Genomic DNA, 23,134 nt, shown 5'->3' on the forward strand with positions numbered 1-23,134 from the left:
TGATGTCTATTCACCGGTGTGATTTTCTAACCTTTTCCCAGTGAATGAACATGTGGGCTCTATTTTGGTAATTAGGTAGTATCTAGATAGTAATGGATAAATTGACTTGACATTTTTAATTTTCGACATCTTTAATTTAAAAAAAAAACGTCCCTAGCTACATATGATTCAATAACCACAGAAGATCCTGCTGTAAATGTTGATCAAATTCCAAAAAATAAAAAAAGAGTAACTAGTAAGTCTACGTCGAAGAAAAAGGAATTAGATAATTCTGAGACTGAAAAGAAGTAAAGTTACTTCAATCCCCGATTCGAGATAAAACTATTCTCAAGAGTCTCAAGAAGCCAAAAAAGCTTTATGTTAGTTAGATTAGCTTTATAATACATAGGTTTATATGCTTTATAGTATTATTCCAGTGCAAAAATAATATTCTGTGATTGTTAAAATTTTAAAACTTTAATTATTAAGACATCTATATACATTAGTAGGTATGTATCTACATGGAACACTTGTTCATTCACTGGTAAGCAGCCGTTCATTTACTGACAATTCTGTTCAGTCACTGGTATATCGGTCCTTTTGTCACTTTTCCATTTATTTTCTAAATGTTTTATTCTGAAAGCACCTTTAATGTTTTTTTTATAATCAGTATGATATATTGTATCAACTACACCGATGCTGAAAGTGATACGGATAATAATTTTATTTCACGTCTCTAATGAATAGGAGACGCCGCTTATTTGTTTATTCACTGGTCAGTTCACCCTATACGATTGTCCGAACAATTTTCTAAACGAAAATTATTCATTATTTTTTGCACGAAATATTCGACGTTTTATAACAAGAAATAAAGAATCTTAATTTTTATTTTCAGGTTTTGGAGCCCGTAACGTGGCACGGCACCTCATCCTCATACTCCTTCAGCATCTTCACTAAAAGTGGGTTGCCTCCTAAACATTCAATTTCAATCCTAATCTTCTTGTTCAGTTCTTGAAGTGTGTCCCTCGTGTACTTAAAGGAACCGAAACTCTCTAATAAGTTGACACAGTAACATTTAATGTCGGTATCCGTAGTTCGTTGTTTTAAAATATCTTTAGGCATTATTAAGGATATATGTTTAAATTTTATAAATTATAAAAATTTCGAACGTAAATGCGTATTTAATAAATAATTTCCTACGTCAAGTAAGTACATATTTTATCTTAAACATAATGTTTCTTAAAGGATACTTATTATTTGCCTGCCACGATCGCGTCTAAGTGCATGTATAATTGGAAAGCTGAATTTCCCTTCGGTCAGATCGTCGCAATAACTTTTATCGTTAATGTCCTTACAAACACACATGTTGCAATAATCGTTGTGTATTTGATGATAATATCCCATTAAATTTAGTAGGGATGAAAAATCTTTTTCACAGGTAGAAAATAGTTTCATTAATTTTACCATTAATTTTATCAGCCAACCAGCCTCTATAAAATTAATTCCAATACATGTCCATTCTTTGACCTCTGCTAAATTCCAGTCGTTGCTCTTGCAACATCGAGATACAATATAAGCCCGTAGACTTGCATAAATTTTCCTATTCCGTTCCTGTCCATCAGAAAAGAGACATCACTGTTTAACGCAACATGACGGACACAAGCAAAGACCTCTCTATTATTCGCTAAGCGGTAACACGGAAGAGGATAAGGTCAGTCCTATACCATTCTCCCTTTTCTTCTTTCAATTTTATATTTCAATTCTCCGTTCAATTCAACTTTCGTATATTACTTTTCGTTTCATTATTGATTTCATGCACAATAGAATGAAATTCATGATTTTTGTCGTATAGAAACTTTTGGAGCCGTTTGAATACGTTATTCGATGTACTGAAAAACATAGGCGTACAAAATAGTTACTAGCACTGTATTGATTACAATCAGTACTAATTCGAAGCTCAACAAAATCGAGCCAATATATTATTTTGTTAAATACAACATAAATTAAGTTATCTATTTTTATATCTTAATTAACAGGCAGTTAAAATCTTAATTGAACAATTACTGTATGTTCAAAGTTACAAATCATGTTATAAACATGTTATAAACATGTTACAAATCATGTTTCAGGCCAGAAGAGTCTTCCAGCGTGGGACTTGTTTATCCTAGCTATGATACAGCTTTTAAATTGCTGCTATTGGCAAGGTTTTGCTCCGCTGTATGGCGTCACATAACAGACTGTGATGAAACATATAATTATTAGGAACCAGTAAGTTTATAATAAATACTTCTCTCAATTTTCAACATAGTAAACTTAAAAGTATTATACTTTGCATGTTACATCTGATTTTTCTTTAAGAAATATTAAAAGTACGATTCTTTCTTTCATAAAGACAACTATATTATCCCTAAAATATTCTCAGTAAGCAAAATGTTAACTATATTGCAGCAGATTGACATCAACTGTATCAGCATTAAGTTTGTATCCTGCCAGAAGGGCATGCCGATATAAATCAGCAGAAACTGAAAAAAATCTGTCATTTTTTTCGTAATTATTTAAATAGAATCATTTAATTGTTACAAATGGTATCATTTAAGTGGTTACAAAATGACAGGTTCTGCTCGGTTCCTGCAATCAATCTACCATCATATTCTGTTACATTTCTGCTAGCGATTTTGCTATTTGAATCAATACGAGCGCGACAAGTTTCTCCTATTCTTTGATGTTTTTAATAGATATCGTATACTTCGATGCAATGCATTTCGCTGTATCTACTATTATGTCCTGTCTTAGAGTCATTACTTGCTCTACGGAACAGGCCAGCAAACGTGGGAGTACAGTCCTGAATATGCCTTACGTTCGTATATGTACTTACTACTTCATATGGTACCAGCAAAAATTTATAATTACTTATTGGATCCAAATCCCGCGCTAGTTTTCTACTTTACGCGATGCTTCCTGTCTGTGGGTTGTACATTGTCTGAAGTATACTTTTACAAGTACGTTTTTTCCCCTTAAAACTAACACCTATATAGCAAGGATCACTATTGCATCACGCTTTATGGCATGTAACGCTTTATGTTTTCTAGGAATGTCTCTCGCGAATTCGGGATTCATGTGGCGAGGCTTACTTTAATATTCCTTATTCTCAGCTCTGGAATGTATATCTCCAGTGCTGCATTTTTACCATCGTTTTTTTCGATGTAAGTAAAATTACAAAATAAGAAATATATTCGCATCTCTCTCGATACATACTTTATCCATATCATTGTTTATCACAGGTATCTGAGTACTGTTGCTATAGCAGCTTGGTATGTTCGCCAATATGAATTGGCTATTTTTGCTACCGCTATCTCTTCGTTACTTGGATGGCCGCGGGATTAGCTGCACTGCTCGGGTAATTTTTTATACTAACGCGGACATATAGTGCTTTTGGCACGATACACATTCTAATAAAGAAAAAAATTTATTTTCCTTGTCTCACTTTTTAGACTTCCCATCGCCGTTGAGATGTTAATACATAAACGAGGCATCATTCTATTGTGCATGAGATCAATAATGAAACGAAAAGTAAGATACGAAAGTTGAATTAAACGGAGAATTGAAATATAAAATTGAAAGAAGAAAAGGGAGAATGGTATAGGACTGATATGACTTTATCCTCCTCCGTGTCACCGCTTGGCGAATAATAGAAAGGTCTTTGTTTGTGTCCGTCATGTTGCGTTAAACAGTGATGTCTCTTCTCTGATGGACAGGAACAGAATAACTAAATTTATGCAAGTCTACGGGCTTATATTGTATCTCGATGTTGCAAGAGCAACGGCTGGAATTTAGCAGAGGTCAAAGAATGGACATGTATTGGAATTAATTTTATAGAGGCTGGCTGGCTGGTAAAATTAATGGTAAAATTAATGAAACTATTTTCTACTTGTGAAAAAGATTTTTCGTCCCTACTAAATTTAATGGGATATTATCATCAAATACACAACGATTATTGCAACATGTGTGTTTGTAAGGACATTAACGATAAAAGTTATTGCAACGATCTGACCGAAGGAAAATTCAGCTTCCCAATTATACATGCACTTAGATGCGATCGTGGCAGGCAAATAATAAGTATCCTGTAACAAGCGGTATGTTTAAGATAAACTCCGCCATCAGACTCGGCCGGGCGGACTGAGTAGTTCGGCCGGGAATGATGCCGGTCCCTAGCCCGGGCAAAGGAGGAGGGTTGTTGGGCCAGGTTAGCAGCCTACCCAACGTAAAAAACGACATACCGCTTAAAGTACTAGGAATAGCCTCGGATCAGGATGGACTAAACGGATATCGACCACGCAACGATCAAGGACAAAGCGATTCATGGCAAATAACACAATTACACTTAACAGAGCTTTATATGGAACTGGAAAACAATGAAGAACAGATGGGATATCAGAGAAATAGATCAACTACGGATGCGATATACGTGATTAGACAGATCGTAGAAAAAGCAATAGAGTATAATTCACCAGCCTTCATGTGCTTCGTCGACCTATCAAAAGCATTCGACCGAGTGATCCTTAATAATGCCTAAAGATATTTTAAAATAACGAACTACGATTAAATGTTACTGTGTCAACTTATTAGAGAGTTTCGGTTCCTTTAAGTACACGAGGGACACACTTCAAGAACTGAACAAGAAGATAAGGATTGAAATTGAATGTTTAGGAGGCAACCCACTCTTAGTGAAGATGCTGAACGAGTATGAGAATGAGGTGCCGTGCCACGTTACGGGCTCCAAAGCTGAAAATAAAAATTAAGATTGTTTATTTCTTGTTGTAAAACGTCGAATATTTCGTGCAAAAATAATGAATAATTTTCATTTAGAAATCTGTTCGAACAATCGTATATTTCATTTTTACAAGATACATTATAACACAGAATAGATTTTTATGTAAAGTTGAAACATTTATTTCTCATTGAGATTTAATCTTGTATATTTTCAGATTGTTTGTTTATTTTCTCTTTACATAATTATACATATTGTACAACATCACTAATTGTAAATATATTAAGTAATTGTAATTCACTTATTTTATTTGTAAGCCTTATTTATCGCTATATGTACCTCTTTATCGTAACTTTTTGGCGACAGCATCAATAGCAAAATAAAATTTCTTATTTAATATTTTTGCAATAAATTTTATTTTTTTAAGTATGAAAAAATGGAGTTTTTTCAGCGTGGTTTTTCTATTCAATTTTATATATTGACAATTTAATAGCATAACGAATGATCCTTTGTAATGAAATTTTACGGCTGTTTTGTACATGTCATGCAATTATACATTATACATTTATATCTATATTTATATATCCTAAAAGACATAACGTATAGAAAATTATACTTATATTATAGATTATTACATGTAACTAACAAGTGTCTAGCTAAGAAAAATATTCGCGTATGATATTCATTCCTTCACGTGCACGCATAGAGATAGCCGAGGTAGGATATCTCGCATCGTAGAAGAATGGATGGAAAAGTATAAAGAAAAGCAGCTGGAAGAAAGGAAAAATAAAATAGAAAAGTCAGTTCTGACGAAAGAATACAAAAGGTAGAAGGGAGTAGGAAAAGCGAAATACTTGGGACAGAAAGGAAAAGGAAAACGACTGAAGACGCTAGCTAGATTCAGATGTTGCAACGAATGGAGAGGAAATAAATACTGGGAGGAGGACAGTAAAAGAGAATGTAGATTATGTGGAGAGAAAGAGGAAACCTGGAACCAAGGCAATGGGCATACCGGAAGCAGCAATAATGTCAGAAGGAGGAGAAGGAGTGGAATGGATGCTGAAAATTATCAGAATGAGGAGTGAGAGAGAACTGCAGAGAGGACGAAAGAAAGATAAGTAGGAAGAAGAATGAAGAAAACACGAAGAAACGTAGAGATATCCTTTGTAAATATAAATACTGTATAGAAATAAGGAAAAGTTAAACAAGTAGAACCATGTACCTCGAGAAGGGAATCATTATCATTAAATAAAAAAAAATTAAATAAATAAATAAATATAAATATAATACTCTTTTACACGTAGATTTATAATATCTACATATTGAAAAAAATAATTTAATTAGGAAAGAAAATTTTGTTCAATACCCTTTCAAAATATCTCAAACATTTTCTAACTTTATTTAATGCAAAGCTTGATAAATAATTCGCATAAAAAATAATTATTTGTATAAATAATTATATATATGTATAATAGATAAAGTGCTGCGTTTGCCGCAAAAATTCAAATTTAAATGGACACAGCGGACATAGAGGTCCCCGATAATCGTCTGCTCGTTCGTTTCCTGTCACGAAAATGACGCGTGTGATGCGCATACATTCATCATTCGTTCCATTCGTAGAAATGTCAAACATACGAGTGAGATTTTAATTGCGGCTCCAATTCTATCTCTCTGTATTGATTTTGCACATCGATAAATGTATATAGACAGTGATGTGACCCAAATAGATGAGAAATAAGGAGAGGATCATGGCACCTAACCAACGTCAACGACAGCTCATTTTGTCGAAGAAAGAATTGAAAAAGATCAATGGAAGGAGATTCTCGAAGTACATACAATGTTCTCTTCTTTCTTTAAATTTTATAAATTGTTATACGAAATGCTTTGTCAACTGGGACCGTGGCTAACCTGTCAGTTGTTTATCGTTGAAGCAGCAATGAATGTGCAACAGCGACAAATGCATCCTCTGCTGTACTTCAGCTACATAGTTTATATTAAATTTGCAGTTCAATATCAATACCAACATGTATTCATATCAACATTCAATCTCCATGACTCAAAGTACACAAAATACCTGAATCTCAAAAGAAAAGATAACAAGGATCCTATGTATTTGCCTTGCTTTGTATTTCATTTACTGTATTTTTAACCAAATATTGCAAATAGCGATTATCAGGAAGAGTCCTATGCATCATTACTGCTATTTCTTTTAATAATTATACTTTGCGAGCTTTAGCCATAAAGTAAGGTCCTGTTCTAAAAACTGACCTACTCTAGGAAACGTGTAATATATTTAGAATACGAATATAGCGAAGGAAGAAAGAAAATAATTAAATCATGTTTCAGGCCAGAAGAGTCTTCCGGCGTGGGACTTGTTTATCCTAGCTATGATACAGCTTTTAAATTGCTGCTATTGGCAAGGTTTTGCTCCGCTGTATGGTGTCACATAACAGACTGTGATGAAACATACAATTATTGGGAACCAGTAAGTTTATAATAAATACATCTCAATTTTCAACATAGTAAACCTAAAAGTATTATACTTTGCATGTTACATCTGATTTTTCTTTAAGAAATATTAAAAGTACGATTCTTTCTTTCATAAAGACAACCGTATTATCCCTAAAATATTCTACTATATTGCACTATATTGTACTATATTGCAGCAGATTGACATCAACTGTATCAGCATTAAGTTTGTATCCTGCCAGCAGGGCATGCCGATATAAATCAGCAGAAACTGAGAAGAATCTGTCATTTTTTTCGTAACTATTTAAATAGAATCATTTGATTGTTACAAATGGTATCATTTAAGTGGTTACAAAATGACAGGTTCTGCTCGGTTTCTGCAATCAATCTACCATCATATTCTGTTACATTTCTGCTAGCGATTTTGCTATTTGAATCAATACGAGCGCGACAAGTTTCTCCTATTCTTTAATGTTTTTAATAGATATCGTATACTTCGATGCAATGCATTTCGCTGTATCTACTATTATGTCCTGTCTTAGAGTCATTACTTGCTCTACGGAACAGGCCAGCAAACGTGGGAGTACAGTCCTGAATATGCCTTACGTTCGTATATGTACTTACTACTTCATATGGTACCAGCAAAAATTTATAATTACCTATTGGATCCAAATCCCGCGCTAGTTTTCTACTTTACGCGATGCTTCCTGTCTGTGGGTTGTACATTGTCTGAAGTATACTTTTACAAGTACGTTTTTTCCCCTTAAAACTAACACCTATATAGCAAGGATCACTATTGCATCACTCTTTATAGCATGTAACGCTTTATGTTTTCTAGGAACGTCTCTCGTGAATTCGGGATTCACGTGGCGAGGCTTACTTTAGTATTCCTTATTCTCAGCTCCGGAATGTATATCTCCAGTGCTGCATTTTTACCATCGTCTTTTTCGATGTAAGTAAAATTACAAAATAAGAAATATAGGTATTCGCATCTCTCTCGATACATACTTTATCCATATCATTGTTTATCACAGGTATCTGAGTACTGTTGCTATAGCAGCTTGGTATGCTCGCCAATATGAATTGGCTATTTTTGCTACCGCTATCTCTTCGTTACTTGGATGGCCATTCGCTGCACTGCTCGGGTAATTTTTTATACTAACGCGGATATAGTGCTTTTGGCACAATACACATCCTAATAAAGAGAAAAATTTATTTTCTTTGTCTCACTTTTTAGACTTCCCATCGCCGTTGAGATGTTAATACATAAACGAGGCTGGGTCAAATTCATAAAGTGGGTCATTATATCCGCCGTTGTAATTGCGATACCAATGGTATGGGTGGACTCCTTGTACTTCGGCAAACTTGTCATCGCGCCATTGAACATCATATTCTACAATGTTTTCACCAGCCATGGACCTAATCTTTATGGCACTGAGCCATTCAGTTATTACATTATCAATGGGTTCTTGAATTTCAATTTTGTCTTTATTGGCGCGTTGCTCGCACCCTTGGGCTTAGTAAGATTTTTAATAGTTTATACTTGAAATGTACAAGATGCCTCAAAAGTCGCGCACTTTCTGTAAACTACAGGTTTTCCGAATTTGTGAAATTTGAATAATTCTCTTTTAATCTGAAAGTTGGATTATTTTATTATTGATATTTTGAATCTTAAGCAAAACTTTCTTAAAATTGGTAGTAAAAGTAGTAAAATATTATATGCATCTTCAAGTTATTCAACAAAGTTATTTAATTCTTAAATCAACGTGATTAGAAGTACACGACAATTGCAACATCTTGTATAACGCACGATATATTTTGGCAGTATTTTAACTACAATTATAGTTTTTAGTATGGCTAATCGTACCGGCACGTCCAAGAGACCGTTCATGTCTTTCTTACTGGTATTCATTGGCTCCCCTATATCTATGGATTCTCGTATTCTTCCTTCAGCCACATAAAGTATGTATAAAGTAATACTGGGAATAGTATTTTTCAAAGAAAACTGAATACGTTTGAACATTATATTTCTGCATGCACAATAAACGCTAAAAATTTTTCTATTTTCCGCGGTATTTTGATTGTTCAAATGTACTCCTAATATATATGTAATGAATCGACCTACAAAATCGAAAATGGAGGAATTGACGAAATGAATGTGTCAACAGGAGGAACGGTTCTTGTTTCCAGTGTACCCTATGATTTGTTTGGCAGGCGCTATAGCGGTGGATATCGTACAGAAGTTATACTTTTATGTTAGAACGAAATTCAATCCATCGCACATCAGTTGCCATTATTTACAATATACAGTGCACATTACCGTTCTAGCGATGCTAACATGTGGCCTCTTGGGATTATCAAGATCGTTGGCAATATATAAAGGTATTATACATAATGCTACTTCGTTTAAATAATAAAGTTCAATATATTGTTGAGCCCGAGACTCGGTCGCATAATTCCCGCTCCCCGCACTCGTGTCCGTGCCCGTGAACTCTCGTGCATACAGAAATGGAAACACAACACTTGCGGGAATTAACACGTTTATTCAGAACAGGATACAACGCAGCGCAATAAAACCACGTCTGTACGACTCGACGTTTCGGTTCAAAATCTCCGGGCTCGTTTGATATAAATTCTTCTTTTGCTTGCTTCGCCTTTTTTACGAGTTTTTTTTCTCACAGAAACCTATGAGCTCTCTTTCTTGATTATTCGAAGGCTAAGGATGTTGATTTCCTCTCCTATCTTCCGAAATCGTCGTCCTCCTCTTTAAAACAACGCGCTTCGAGAAAACCATGGATCAAAAGTCGTGAAAAAGGCAGTCTTTTTTTGGAATTTCAATAAAAGTCTTCGAAGAGGTTTCAAATGTTTGAAAGTGCCGCAATAGTTCCATTCAAGAACTCGTCCGAACAGGAAAGTCTTCCTTCGAGATGAAGAAACCGTCTTCTAGGAACCGTTAGCTTTTCATCTAAACAGAAATTTACATGCACAGTAAAAAAACAATGCAGCTACATCAAAAACTTTATTCATATATTTTCAATTTTTTACGTTCCGAGTTACCGTAAAAAGTAAAAATCCTCTAATTACTTCTCAAAATGAAAAGCTGATCTATCGAAATGCATTGCTTTATTCCTGTGCACATACGATTTCCGGATATATAATACATTACGTCACAAAATTTCTTCGCTATTAAAAAGGGATTCTCTCAATCGCTTTGTAACTTAAGGGCTTTCCCCTTCATTCTTCGAAAATTGCGCGGGTCTCGGTGTGGACATAACAATAAAGATAATATAATATAATAAAAATTATTATTATGCATAGGATATTACGCTCCCATGGAAATTATGACTGAAGTTAACAAACTGGGAACGGAAGGCGTGGTACCTAACGACGTTAATATAAACTTTTGTATTGGAAAAGAATGGCATCGTTTCCCTAGTAGTTTTTTCTTTCCGTCCAACAAGTAAGTGGAAAAATTAGTTTACAAGAAAACTTTGCGGATCCAGAAATTCTCATTTATATGCAAAGTCTCATTAAAATCAAAATTTCTAGGTTCGCAAAATTCCCTTGTCGAAGGAAATGTATTTTTTAACACATCCCTAATTTAAACATACAAAAATATATTTCTTACATTCCAATTTGATTCAATTATCTATTCTTATACAAAGCTGAATTTTTTTCAGTTGGAAGTTACAATACTTGAGATCCGAATTTAAAGGACAATTACCTCAACCCTTCTTGGATCATGAAAACGCTACAAGTATAATCCAAGCACATTTTAACGATGTGAATAAAGAAGAGCCATCGCGCTATGTAAGTACCTGTCTTATACACAGGCAACAACATTATCCGCGTTACTTAAGTAACTATAACTAAATCTAAACTAAAATCCTATAAACTAATAATTCTATAACTAAATTTCATAAATATACATATTATCAATTCTGTCTTTTGCTTTCAGATTAATCTAGATAAATGCCATTTTCTATTAGATCTAGATATAGAAACTGAAACAGCCCTAGAACCAAATTATTCTCGCTTAAATCATCATTTTACTATTGTAAAATCTTCTAAATTTCTAGATGCATCAAAGTAAGTCCAAAATTTTTCTTTCACATATTTATAATATGCTGACTGCAAATAACAAAAGTTACTTTTATGTCTGATGTGCCCTATTATCATTTATGTTACAGATCGCATCCATTCTTCAGAGCTTTTTACATTCCATTTGTATCTCATAAGTTTTGTACATATGGTTCATATAATTTATTACAAAGTAATAAGTTCAAATCCATTCTCTTGTCATTAAAACAGAAGAATTCCAAGCTTTCTTAAGCAAAATACAGAACTTGGCACTCAACAAGATATTGCAGTTGATTTAATGTAAAAAAAATTAAATCTGTTATTTTATAGAGCATTTCTAATAATGCATATGTTTACTAATATATATGTAATCAATGTACATATTACATTGAAAATAGTAACGTGTGTTTGTGTGTGTGTGTGCGTGTGTGTGTGTGTGTGTGTGTGTGTGTGTGTGTGTGTGTGTGTGTGTGTGTGTGTGTGTGTGTGTGTGTGTGTGTGTGTGTGTGTGTGTGTGTGTGTGTGTGTGTGTGTGTGTGTGTGAGAGAGAGTCGTAAAAGTGACCAACTGATAGTCGGTGAATCCCAAGTTCAAATTTCCGATCATCACATATGCCTTGCAAAAAATAAATCCTGCGACTTTATACTTTTTAAGCCTGATAGAGATTTGGAGGAAAGGAGGAAGAACGATCTTATAGGCCTGATACAGAACACCAAGGGTTGACAATTCAGCCTCGAAAACTAGCGAGAGTCCACAGAGGAACTTCTAGGTGACGTTAGAAACTTAATTCCATCTTTCATTACTATGTGCGCGCGCGTGCGTTTGTGTTTTACAGCACAATTTTGTGTGAAAACGATCGATTCTGGATTCATAACACAACATACATTGTTCTGCAGAAAATATGTTGTCATTCCACAACCGTAACCGATCGTGAGAGGTCATAAATATGCGCGAACCAAATTCATAACATAAATTCGGACACAACATGAACAATTTTTTCTTAATTCGTTCGCGATTTCATAAACGTAATTGTCATTACCATGTAATGTGTGTAAATTTTATCTTTATAACCAATCAAAGTGTCCACCTGCATCGAGCACATGCTTCACACGATTTCTCCACATCAATAACATATCCAAAAATAAATACCACTGTACTGATGGCATTTGAAGTTTCTCCATCAGAATTGTTATCATCTCTATAGTCGTATCCGTCATTGTGCTCTTAAGAAATTTCTCTTCTCTGTCTGCCTCCAATTTCAAAGCTTTATGCCAAGCATCAGGGCACTTGGCATTGCCCTCACTAAGGAGTGATAGATATACCTGAACAATTTGTTTTCTACGAAAGAGTCTATCAAAATTGGGTACATATTTCTGGCGATACACAGTACGATACGTCATTAGGGCATCATCTATTTCTTGAGTAACTTTTTCTTTCAATTGCATTTCTAGTTTATCATCAAAACTTTCGAGACAAGTTGGAAGATTTTTGAAAAGATGTACCAAGATTGATCTTACATGAGCGTGTTCTTCCTCTATTGACATCCTGATAGTTTAGAAAAGTCTAGAAAACCGTATTTCTATAACAGACAATCTTATTTTAATTCTAATTCTAATACTAATTTAACGGAGAATATTACATCATTATTATTTACGAATCTCTAATATCTCTACAGGGCTCTATGGGCAATCTCTCGATGAAATTTCTATTATTATTGGACTGTCAAGAGCCATCTCTATTAAAAATAGCATCTTTTTTTAATGCTTTAAATTAGAACTTAAAATTTCTATTAACTTATCAAGTAATGCATGCATTCTTTTGTCAATATTAATATTGAATTATCAATATTTTATTATTCAACGAGTAGAAGATTTGATTACATTAAATTAAAAGAACTCTCTAAAATAATGAAAACGGATTATACATAGCTAAACACTTTGCTACCATAGTTTATTGATACTAAAGCAAAAACAACTAAACTATATAGTCGTCTATGTGGTCTATATAATATTGGTTATTTTTGCTTTTGCGTAAACTATTCCACTGGTTATATCAATCGTTGTTAAGTAGATTGCGGTTTAATTTTCAAGTAATAAAATACGCACGTGTGTATATCCCGTGTGCACGTGCAGCACGTATGGCCATTGGCGCGTGTCTTGACGCGCCTCCCGGACAAAATAAACATTCTACTAAATAAACATCCAACTACGTTTATTACGTTCGGTAACATGGTTCGGTGTCCGAACTATTCGGACGGAAGATAGTCAGATGATACACATTTATTTATTATTTAATAAAGTTCCTCAAATATAATAATTTAAATGTGCGTCTTTTTGTGAAAACCCTAACCTCAACACTTACACTTTCTGCACTTGGAACGTAAGGGACACGCGCGATCAAGCATCGGAGAGACAAAGAGGAAAGACGGAAAGTGCAAAAAGTTCAACTACGAAGAACAGGCCTACGTTCTCCTACTTTCTGCGCTTGAAATAAAATAGGTGCGCTGTTAGCGAGAGAGAAAGAGGAAAAATGAGAAGTACAGAAAGTTTAGCTACAGGCAGCAGACCTATTGATTCATCTATGATAAATATATGCTTATCTATAACAATATTAATAATATCTGCTCTCGTAACTATAGATTTATGCTTTTAGCTGAATTTCTTGCACAGTTCTCCACGACCCACGTTGGAGAGAAAAAGAGGAAGAAGGATGATCGGTGCAAGAAGTTGAGCTAAGAAGAACAGAAATTCTTTCGCTTCACCCCTCTCTGTCTCCCTGCCCGCCACTCCGTGCTCCGTTTCGCCTGATACAGAGTGCGTACACAAACATCTGTATATATACATACAAATGTTCTCCGCGACCTGCGACACCCATTTTTAAATCGGCAGCTTGCGCCGTCCGGGTGAACGACTGAACGCGAGTAAATAGATCTCGAGCATCTCGAGGCTCCACAGGGGGGAGATCTGGGGGAGCGAGAGAGAGAGAGAAAAACAGAGAAAAACAAAGCCCCCCTCCTTCGAGGGAACCTTTCCCGCAATTCCCGCTCGAGTCGTACGTTTACGGAGGTGATGGATCGGAGGCGGCTTATCTGGCACTCGATCGCCGTGATGTACGTAGGCGCGTTCGCCACCTGCCAGTCGCGTTAAATATACCTGTAGAGGTGCCACGGTGTCAGTGTGTCGCACAATCGCGGGAGAAACTGGGAGAAACCGAGAGCGGATCGTCGTACAGGACGTGGGGATGGCGGCAGAGATCGACGGCGACGAACAATCGCATCCGCGATGCATCAAGTTGCCGCCCGCCGTCGAGGTGTTCGCCAATTTGAAAAACGCACATACCTTCGCCATAGACATCGGTACGTCGTCGATCGGGATCCCCCTTTCCCTACAATCCTTGCCCGAGATCGGGATCGGGATCGGGATCGGGACCGGGATCCCTCTGCGGTTCCTGACCCCTCGAGAGGTTAACGCGACCATTATCGGAGTTCAAATGTACCTAGTTAACATCTGCATAGAGTCGAGCGTGATCACAACACTGTAACGTGATACCGGTTAATATGGAGCAGCGTGTTATTGCGTGTTAAATTATGTAGCTGTGCTCCAATTTGCACAATTGTCATTTGACAGTGCCTGGGTAAAAGGAAGTATAAATTAACAAATGTCTCTAGTACTGTCTTCCTAACAAAGACCTATTTTTCAAAGTTATTCTGTCACGCAGTTTTTTTTTCTTGTGAGAATGTCAAGGGTAAAAGATGAAACGACACAGAAGAGTTTATATTAAAGTTTATGTCACCTCTAACTTGTATTTTACGTCTTTTATGCCTATAAAAGAATTATTTTTGCATATTACTTTAGGCAATTCTATTGTTTGAACAATTTTAATCTGACTTTGTCATGATTAGAAAAAAAGGAGTAAATTGTAGGAAAATATTCATATTGGAGTAATATTATTATATAATGTATAAAAGACATAAATTCATGAGAAATATATTTACGACACTGTTTGTCTGTTGTGTGACATCACGTAATAAATCTTATCAAGTTTATTAAGTTATTATTATTTATAGTTTTTAGGTTATTTTTATTGCACATTATCTGAATTTAGATATATTATATATTGTGTATTATGTATTGTTTCAGGATTGTCGTTAACCAAAATTGCCTATTACTCAACAGTAAGTTATCGCAAGGCACTTTATGAGGATGCAGAAGGTTTAGGGAACAGTGGAGAACGAGCATATAAAGTATTCGAGGGTAACAGACTGCATTTTGTTAAGTTTGAGACTAGATATATCGAAAACTGCTTAGACTTTGTCAAGAAGAATTTAGTGGACGTTGAACGATTTCGTGGGAAAAGTATTAAAGTTACTGGAGGTGGAGCGTTCAAGTATACCCCATTGCTACAAGAAAAATTAGGATTATTGTAAGTATACTCTTGCACTTTGAACTTCGTTTGTCCTTTATTCAAATTTTCAAAATCAAGTATAACATGAAAGATCTCACCTTCATGTTGTTTAATTTTTGATACACTCTTCGAGCTCTTCAGAGATTGTGTTTACTGATTGATAAGATAACATTCTAGAGTCGACAAGGAAGATGAAATAGACTGTCTGATAAAAGGTTGTAATTTCTTGCTCAAAAATATACCGTGCGAAGCGTTTGAGTACCACCGACATGCAAATCCAGAGTATAAATTTCAAAAAGCTGGACCTAACATATTTCCATATTTGCTGGTTAATGTTGGTAGTGGCGTCAGTATTCTTAAAGTAAGCAGTAAATATTTAGTAAATTTACTTATTGTTAGTAATAAGTTATTCTAGATAGATTTACTTATTAGATCATCAGCCAAAATACGAGCAAAACAAGGACGTTTAAATTGTTTTTAATATACCGTTGTAAATAAAGACTAGATTTTATTTTAAACCAACATTCTTATTTCGCTCATATTTTGGCCGTTGACCTTACATAGTTTAGCTTATAACGAGAATTGACTTTTCTATTAATTAGATTTACTTATTTTAACATTTTATTTTATAGGTGGAATCAGATGAGGTATTTGAAAGAGTCGGAGGTACAGCTACAGGAGGCGGTACCTTTTGGGGATTGGGATCATTACTTACGAAAAGAAAGGTATGGAATTTATGTAATTTCTTAGATTACACCCACAATTTCTTTCTACTACTGTTACAACAATTGTACGTTAATTGATATCTTTATTTGGATGTGGATTATGTTTAATCTTTATAAATATCTAGAAATAAAATTATGATGAAATTAATTATTATATGAGAAGATTCTGCTCCATCGTAGTACCATTGAGTCGTGTGAATTGTATATATAGATATGTATTAAAACAATGACTTTAAAAACACCCTACTAGGACTTTGACGAATTGCTGCAACTTGCAGAACGAGGAGATCACCGTAATGTAGATATGTTAGTGAAAGATATTTATGGGGGCGATTATTCCTCCCAAGGTTTATCTGGAGAACTTATCGCGTCATCTTTTGGCAAAGCGGTGGCTTGTGGTAAGCATAACAATTTACATCATGATTTATTACGGAGGGGGGATTTGATATTAAAATAATTGAAAAAATTACTCATATATACCTCTCTGGTGCATTCTTTTTAAACATCTGTTTAAAATCAAATTAAAAATAATTGATTTTTAATAATTTTTTAATTCTGTCTATCAAATTATTAATAAGTTTTTAGTAACAAGTGGATTTCAATATAATTTTACGAATCAATCTTTATATAACAAGATTCTTTTTCACACAATTGGAAAGTGTGAAAAGATTTAGCAGCTATAAAAATCTGTACTAACGGTTTTAGATATTAATTATATTAATAACATTCTAGGGCAGCCAAAATTTTCTGAAGCTGATCTTGCAAGGAGCTTACTGTTCACTATTAGCAATGATATTGGACATATAGCTAGTTTGTATGCAACCGTTTACAATATGGACAAGGTTTACTTTGGTGGTTATTTCCTTCGTAACCATCCACTATCAATGCACACCATCTCATATTCTATCAAATATTGGTCTCATGTTAGTCTTTATGTTTACTTTCTCTCACTCTTTTACAATGTGTGTTTTCTCGATAGATCCAATTATATCCTTGAATCAAGTAATTTTTATGTAATTAGCTAAACGTCAAAGCGCAAGATGTCTATGCGTAAATTGTGCATTTGTATAAAATTTATATTTTTGTCACATATCTATTATTTAGGATAAGGTAACGCCTCTCTTTCTTCGCCATGAAGGTTACCTTGGCGCGATTGGGGCATATTTGTACGGTACCGAACAGACAGACAAATACAGCTGGTTGGAAAATTACGCCGGATCATCGAGTTTTAAAGATTCCGTGTCAACCGATCTCGGAATTAAAGTCGATCAACTGGAAATTGATCAAGCAGAATACGCTGTCACATTCTGTCCCCTATTGAAAGATCCCGCATCTTACAATCCTGATACCACAGATCTGGCTCAGGATAAAGAGGCAAGGTGAGACTTTCAAAGATTACGATTTTAATTTCCAAGATTACGATTATGCAAACGTAAAAAATTATAACATTTATGCTTATAGAGACTATTGGCTGCAATGTTTTGAAGAGTCTGTGGATAAATTTGTGTCGAGAGCTATTCACAGTCAACCGCATAGTCCGACGGCGAAAGATAGAGGATTAAAACTAAAGGAGAAATACATTAATAGATTACACTATCTTCACGCGCAACCGTTGTAAGTTTTTCGTCGCTGTGATGAATACTAAAATTAACCGCGCGTGTAAAAAAACCTATTTACTTATTTATTGAGTTATTAATTTGTAATACAAACTTGCAGTGCATATGGAGCACTTACAGTTAGAATATTATTGGATACCATCGAGCATTGCATGAAAGAATTCGATTTTCCAGATCCGTATTTACATGTAGGTATCTTTGTCTGTTTCTTTAGAATTTTTGAAATAAACATATCTAAATGAAATTTATGTCACACCGTAATACTTCGTTTGCAGCAAAAAAGAAAGGAGAACGAAGAAGCATTGACACACCTACATGATCGCATAACTGCTTTAGACAAGTTAGAAGGTGCAGAAAAAGTAAAAGCCTTGATTCTTGGCGTTCTCAGTGGTAATATATTTGATTGGGGTGCAAAAGATGTTGCAAAGCTACTGGAAACCGATGATTTTGGCTTTGAAGAAGCTCAAGCGAAAATTCCGGGTAAACCACCATCATTAAATGAAAAATTAGTATTGTAACAGTATTGTGAGATTTATTTTCCAATAAATTCTTTCTAACTTTTAGTGCATTTTAAAAGAATTTTTTGAATAATATTCTATCACGAAAACACAGGTAGGCCATGGCTAGAGGATAATTTAGATGAGTGGATACACAGATTACAGAATGGACCACCTCACAAATGTGCAGCCATCTTTGTTGATAATAGCGGCGTAGATATAGTTCTTGGAATCCTGCCATTTGCGCGAGATTTGTTGCAGCGGGGGACTAAAGTTAGTTCTACTAACGCTTTTCACATTTGCATCAAGCTTTTTCAAATTGCTTTTAAAAAACGAATTTATTAAACATTAAAATTATTTATTTTTTATGCTTCTAGGTAATATTGTGCGCTAATTCTATGCCAGCTCTGAATGACGTAACATATCCTGAATTAGTCGTCACGTTACGGGACGCCGCGAAAATCTGTAATGTTATCAAACAGGCTCTAGAAGATAATACTCTTATTGCTATGGAAACTGCGCAAGCAGGTCCTTGTCTGGATCTCAGGTATTCGTTATATACCGAATATATACAGAATATTTCACAGCTACAATTACAAGTTATTATTTTACTTGTAATATAAAAGCTGTGTTATAATTTAATATATATTTCAATGATATTAATTCACTAATATTATTTCAACATTTAATAGCCGTCTGAATTTGGATCTATGCCTTGCAATGGTGAAACACAACGTGGATCTTATAGTCATCGAAGGAATGGGTAGAACTTTGCATACGAATTTTCATGCTAAAATGAAATGCGAGTGTCTGAAATTGGCGGTCGTAAAGAATCAATGGCTGGCGCTTCGTTTAGGTGGCGATATGTATGCTGTGATATGCAAATACGAGCAACCGCCGCCGAAAACTAATATTTACGATATCGAGATAAAACCAGAGGCGATAAAAGACGGTTGTCCGTCAAAATGTACAGGCGAGGCAACAGAACTTTGCAAATGCGACAATTCTAACGATACAAATATATCACGAAATACAAATGAAGTGTCAGAAAACGAGCAATATACGATTATTTCTAGACCAAACAATAATTAAATATATAACACATTGCCTTCCGAAAAAGAGAAAACTTAAAGAGCTACGCGCAAATACGCTTAAATTCTAGAAATGTGATCGAGTCTGCACTGGTGTTTAGAAACAAATGTACAGATGAAATATCATGTGATTCGTCAGATAATCGTAATCGTGATACCAGAGATTATTGAAATAATTTTATTGATAATTTATCAATAAAATTTACTTTTCATTTTTTTATTATAATGATCACGTAGGTTTGTTTTAGTTATAACTTACTGTATTACTAGTATATTGTTCGTTTTCTCTCTCCTCACACGTTTTTAAAAAATTACTGTTAGTATTACCATCTGCCTTCCAAACTCTAGATCTTCTATCAATAATCTAAAATATTATTGATATCTAAATTACGCAAGACTTATATATATATAAATGTAATTTTATAGTTCATCTCATTAACTATATGACCGAAGAATATCACTTTCTTTTACCACGGAGATATCTATGCATGTTAAGTGAAATCAGCAAAACTTCGCAAAGACAAAGTTCATAAAACGTAAACTGTAAAACGTTTTTGTATCGATTATTTGACAACTTTTCCATTTATGAATTAACAATTTATCGCAATACGCTTGATCAATCTCGTCCACACAGTCACAATTAACATTAAAAAATTAGTTATTATACTTTATTTTTTACAGAAATGCTAGGACTATCAATGTATATAAACAGGCATGTCTGAACTTTATATTAATGTAAATGATTAAAAACGTTATATAAATAATTGGTTAAAGACAATAAAACCGTTTTTATGTATAATTTGCAGTTACCATAATTATTAGAAAAATTACTCTACGTTAATTTGTAAAAAAAATCTCAGCAGTATATATGTATAATACTGCATAGTACATTTTCTGTGATACTATGATATGCAAAGGAATTTAAGTGTATAATATTATCGCGAGTGACAAACTACACAAGACAACATTTTCTTTGATGCTATAATAATCCCAAATGATATTTTATGATATTTCGTATAATTATCCGGGGTAATGCAGAAAATTTTCTTTCGCTATTTATTTCCGTAGAGAACTCGAAAATGAAAGCACGTATTTTATGAATACACGTATTTTAGATTTAATGTACTAAATAGGGAAATAGTGAAACAAAAAGTGGAAAAATATATAGAAAACTTGTGGGATTAGTTCTAATCAGATCAATGACTTTCGAATTAATTCCATCAAATTGGAAATAGTACTGACTACTGAAGTATTATTAAGAGAGACGGATGCGTTAAGTGATTTCAATAAGCTGAAGTCTACTTATGACACATTCTGTAAAAGCAATTTTTTGACGCGGCAAATATAATTCTAATCATCCCTGTACATATGTAATAAAATGTATATATTAAAGATTGTAATCAATACACAGTTTAGATATATATGTACGATCTAATTTTTTTGTGTGCGTTGTAAGTCGAGTAATTGTCGAGAATTTGTATGACGTACACAGAGTATCCGTTGTTAAATGAAATATATTCTTTCTTTTAACATATATGTTGACGCCTAAGAAGATTTCGTCTGCGAAATTCCGGGTTTTATCTATTATTTTCGTGAATATGCGCAAATTTCAAGAACTGATATTATTCTAGTCTCTTCCTGTTAAGGCAATAAACAAATAAATAATGCGATAACATTTTAATTTCTATTAAAGTTCTTTTTAACATCATAATTTTTCCCTGAATTTCCTGTAAAGATATGATTTTTTTCAATTAACCAGCTGACAACAAGCAGATAAGAGTTAATATTTTTGAAAATTTTTAATATTCGTGAAACAATAGTTATTTTTAAATTAAAATAATTGCGTGATTTTTTTCTCATATTTAATGTCTTTTGCGTTACATAAATTCTCTCAAAATATAGTTATATCATTTTCAGCAGAAAAACATGCAGTAATACCAATTATTATTGTGCCGGTACAAATTGGGAGATAATTTGCAGTATTATTTTTTAATTAATACATTTTTATTTACATAATATGGAATTGCATATGCAAAACAAAATAAAAATTTTAATAACAGATTAATATATGCAATGCAAAATGTAACTGAGTATTCTTTCTACGCATCTGAAATATTTTTCAAGAAGTTCTAATAAAATACGATAAGAAAAGGATAAATTTACTAGCAGGACTCAATAATGTGCAAATTTGATATAAAAAATTTCGTATAAATTTTAGGAACCTTGTTATCCAACATCAATAGTTATAAAATATATAAGAAGAAGAATTTGAACAATTATAAATACTGAATAAATATATCTTTCGCATCGTAAACAGCGAATGGCTCTTAATTAGCCCGGTTTCCTTCCGATTAGATTTCCAACAGAGCCTCAACTCAACGATATATAAGAAGATTCCATAATTTTATTTCTCGTCCAAGTAGTCAAATATAATGAAGAAATAGAACAAAAAGCTTTATCTGACTCTCTCTTAAATATAATTTATGAATAAAATAAGAAAGAAATCCTCAGGCGTTATATAACGCCTTTTGATAGCTTTCACTTCGAAAATAAAGTTTAAAAACGGACTTTATTCACGGAAAAATGTAAAGAAAACGAGGAGGGGGGGAGAGAGAGGGAGAGCTGCCGAGGAAGAAGAGTTGGGAAATGCGGCGGCTAGGTGATAGGACAAAAACGAAGGAAAGAAGGTCCTGTGCATGCTAGACACGCTCCACGTCCATTTCTTTCAGCCACGTCCTACGCGCAGTGTCCAAGTCGGAGCTTTATTAAATTCCCGTTGCGCGATATTGTCCAGTCGGGAAACCAGACCGGTGCGCGCAAGCTGACACAGCCAATTATCTCCCAATTTGTGCCGGTGTGATAATCGATACTCCTCCAGATATCGCCTCCAATCTGTATGTACTGTATGCCATTAATTTTACACAGTCACCTCATCGAGTTATTGGCGCAGTCAGCTAAAAATAAAATTTCACGTCAACGGGCCATAATTTTAACGATATTGTTTAACAAATTCCTTTTTTTTCAATTAACAACTCGTCAAGCAACTCGTTGTATATCAAACCTATTATTTTTTATTGCTTTTAACTTTTATAAATTCTGATTTTATATCGGAGAAATAGAAAAATATGAATGCAAAATTCATATCTTCAGAAAATATTTATAAAAAATTCAGGACCGCGTATAACTTTTTCAAAGTTTAAATACCGAGTATAAGAAAAAACTTAAATAAACGTAATTAATTTCAAACAGATATAAATAGATAGAGTATAATGAAGAAATTTAATTTTATTAATTTACACTTGCATGTAAATTAATTAAGTGGAAGTTTTTATTAAGATTGTGTAAATAATATCTAAAAAATTTATTTTACTAATTTCGAATAGATACAAGATAAAACTTGCGTGTAACTTAATTAAAAAAAAAAATTGAAATTTTTATTTAAAAAGGTAGACTACTGTTTATGTGAAAGATTTATTTGTCTTATACGCGTTTTCGCCGAAGAATT

General features: G+C 33.9%; 2 protein-coding genes, 1 long non-coding RNA gene and 1 pseudogene across 3 annotated transcripts; 3 read left to right on the forward strand and 1 right to left on the reverse strand.

Annotated features, from left to right (window-relative positions):
* Positions 1 to 3,752: 3,752 nt before the first annotated feature.
* Positions 3,753 to 5,051, forward strand: LOC139769056 (terpene synthase-like; annotated as a pseudogene).
* Positions 5,052 to 5,206: 155 nt separating this feature from the next.
* Positions 5,207 to 13,618, forward strand: Alg9 (alpha-1,2-mannosyltransferase Alg9). Its single transcript, XM_071699931.1, has 12 exons — positions 5,207 to 6,575; positions 7,094 to 7,232; positions 7,759 to 7,964; positions 8,055 to 8,168; positions 8,251 to 8,361; positions 8,454 to 8,736; positions 9,062 to 9,178; positions 9,385 to 9,598; positions 10,535 to 10,676; positions 10,897 to 11,026; positions 11,175 to 11,305; positions 11,407 to 13,618. Exons 1-12 carry the CDS (start codon positions 6,475 to 6,477, stop codon positions 11,546 to 11,548), a joined length of 1,830 nt encoding a protein of 609 aa, XP_071556032.1. The 5' UTR covers positions 5,207 to 6,474; the 3' UTR covers positions 11,549 to 13,618.
* Positions 9,740 to 12,584, reverse strand: LOC139769140 (uncharacterized). The gene is made up of 2 exons (XR_011717490.1): positions 12,446 to 12,584; positions 9,740 to 10,181 (listed from the first exon to the last, which is right to left on the reverse strand). It is a non-coding gene; the product is annotated as an uncharacterized lncRNA (long non-coding RNA).
* Positions 13,619 to 13,844: 226 nt separating the features above from the next.
* LOC139769135 (4'-phosphopantetheine phosphatase) lies at positions 13,845 to 21,050 on the forward strand. Its single transcript, XM_071699923.1, has 13 exons — positions 13,845 to 14,651; positions 15,436 to 15,718; positions 15,878 to 16,061; positions 16,333 to 16,425; positions 16,676 to 16,823; positions 17,158 to 17,348; positions 17,530 to 17,804; positions 17,887 to 18,039; positions 18,142 to 18,229; positions 18,317 to 18,521; positions 18,654 to 18,811; positions 18,916 to 19,085; positions 19,231 to 21,050. Exons 1-13 carry the CDS (start codon positions 14,537 to 14,539, stop codon positions 19,628 to 19,630), a joined length of 2,463 nt encoding a protein of 820 aa, XP_071556024.1. The 5' UTR covers positions 13,845 to 14,536; the 3' UTR covers positions 19,631 to 21,050.
* The last annotated feature ends 2,084 nt before the right edge of the window (positions 21,051 to 23,134 follow it).

The sequence above is a fragment of the Temnothorax nylanderi genome, unplaced genomic scaffold, assembly GCF_030848795.1.
Source record: "Temnothorax nylanderi isolate EJ_2023f unplaced genomic scaffold, tnyl_v1.0 TNYL_tig0020_pilon, whole genome shotgun sequence".
NCBI classification, from domain to species: Eukaryota; Metazoa; Arthropoda; class Insecta; order Hymenoptera; family Formicidae; genus Temnothorax; species Temnothorax nylanderi.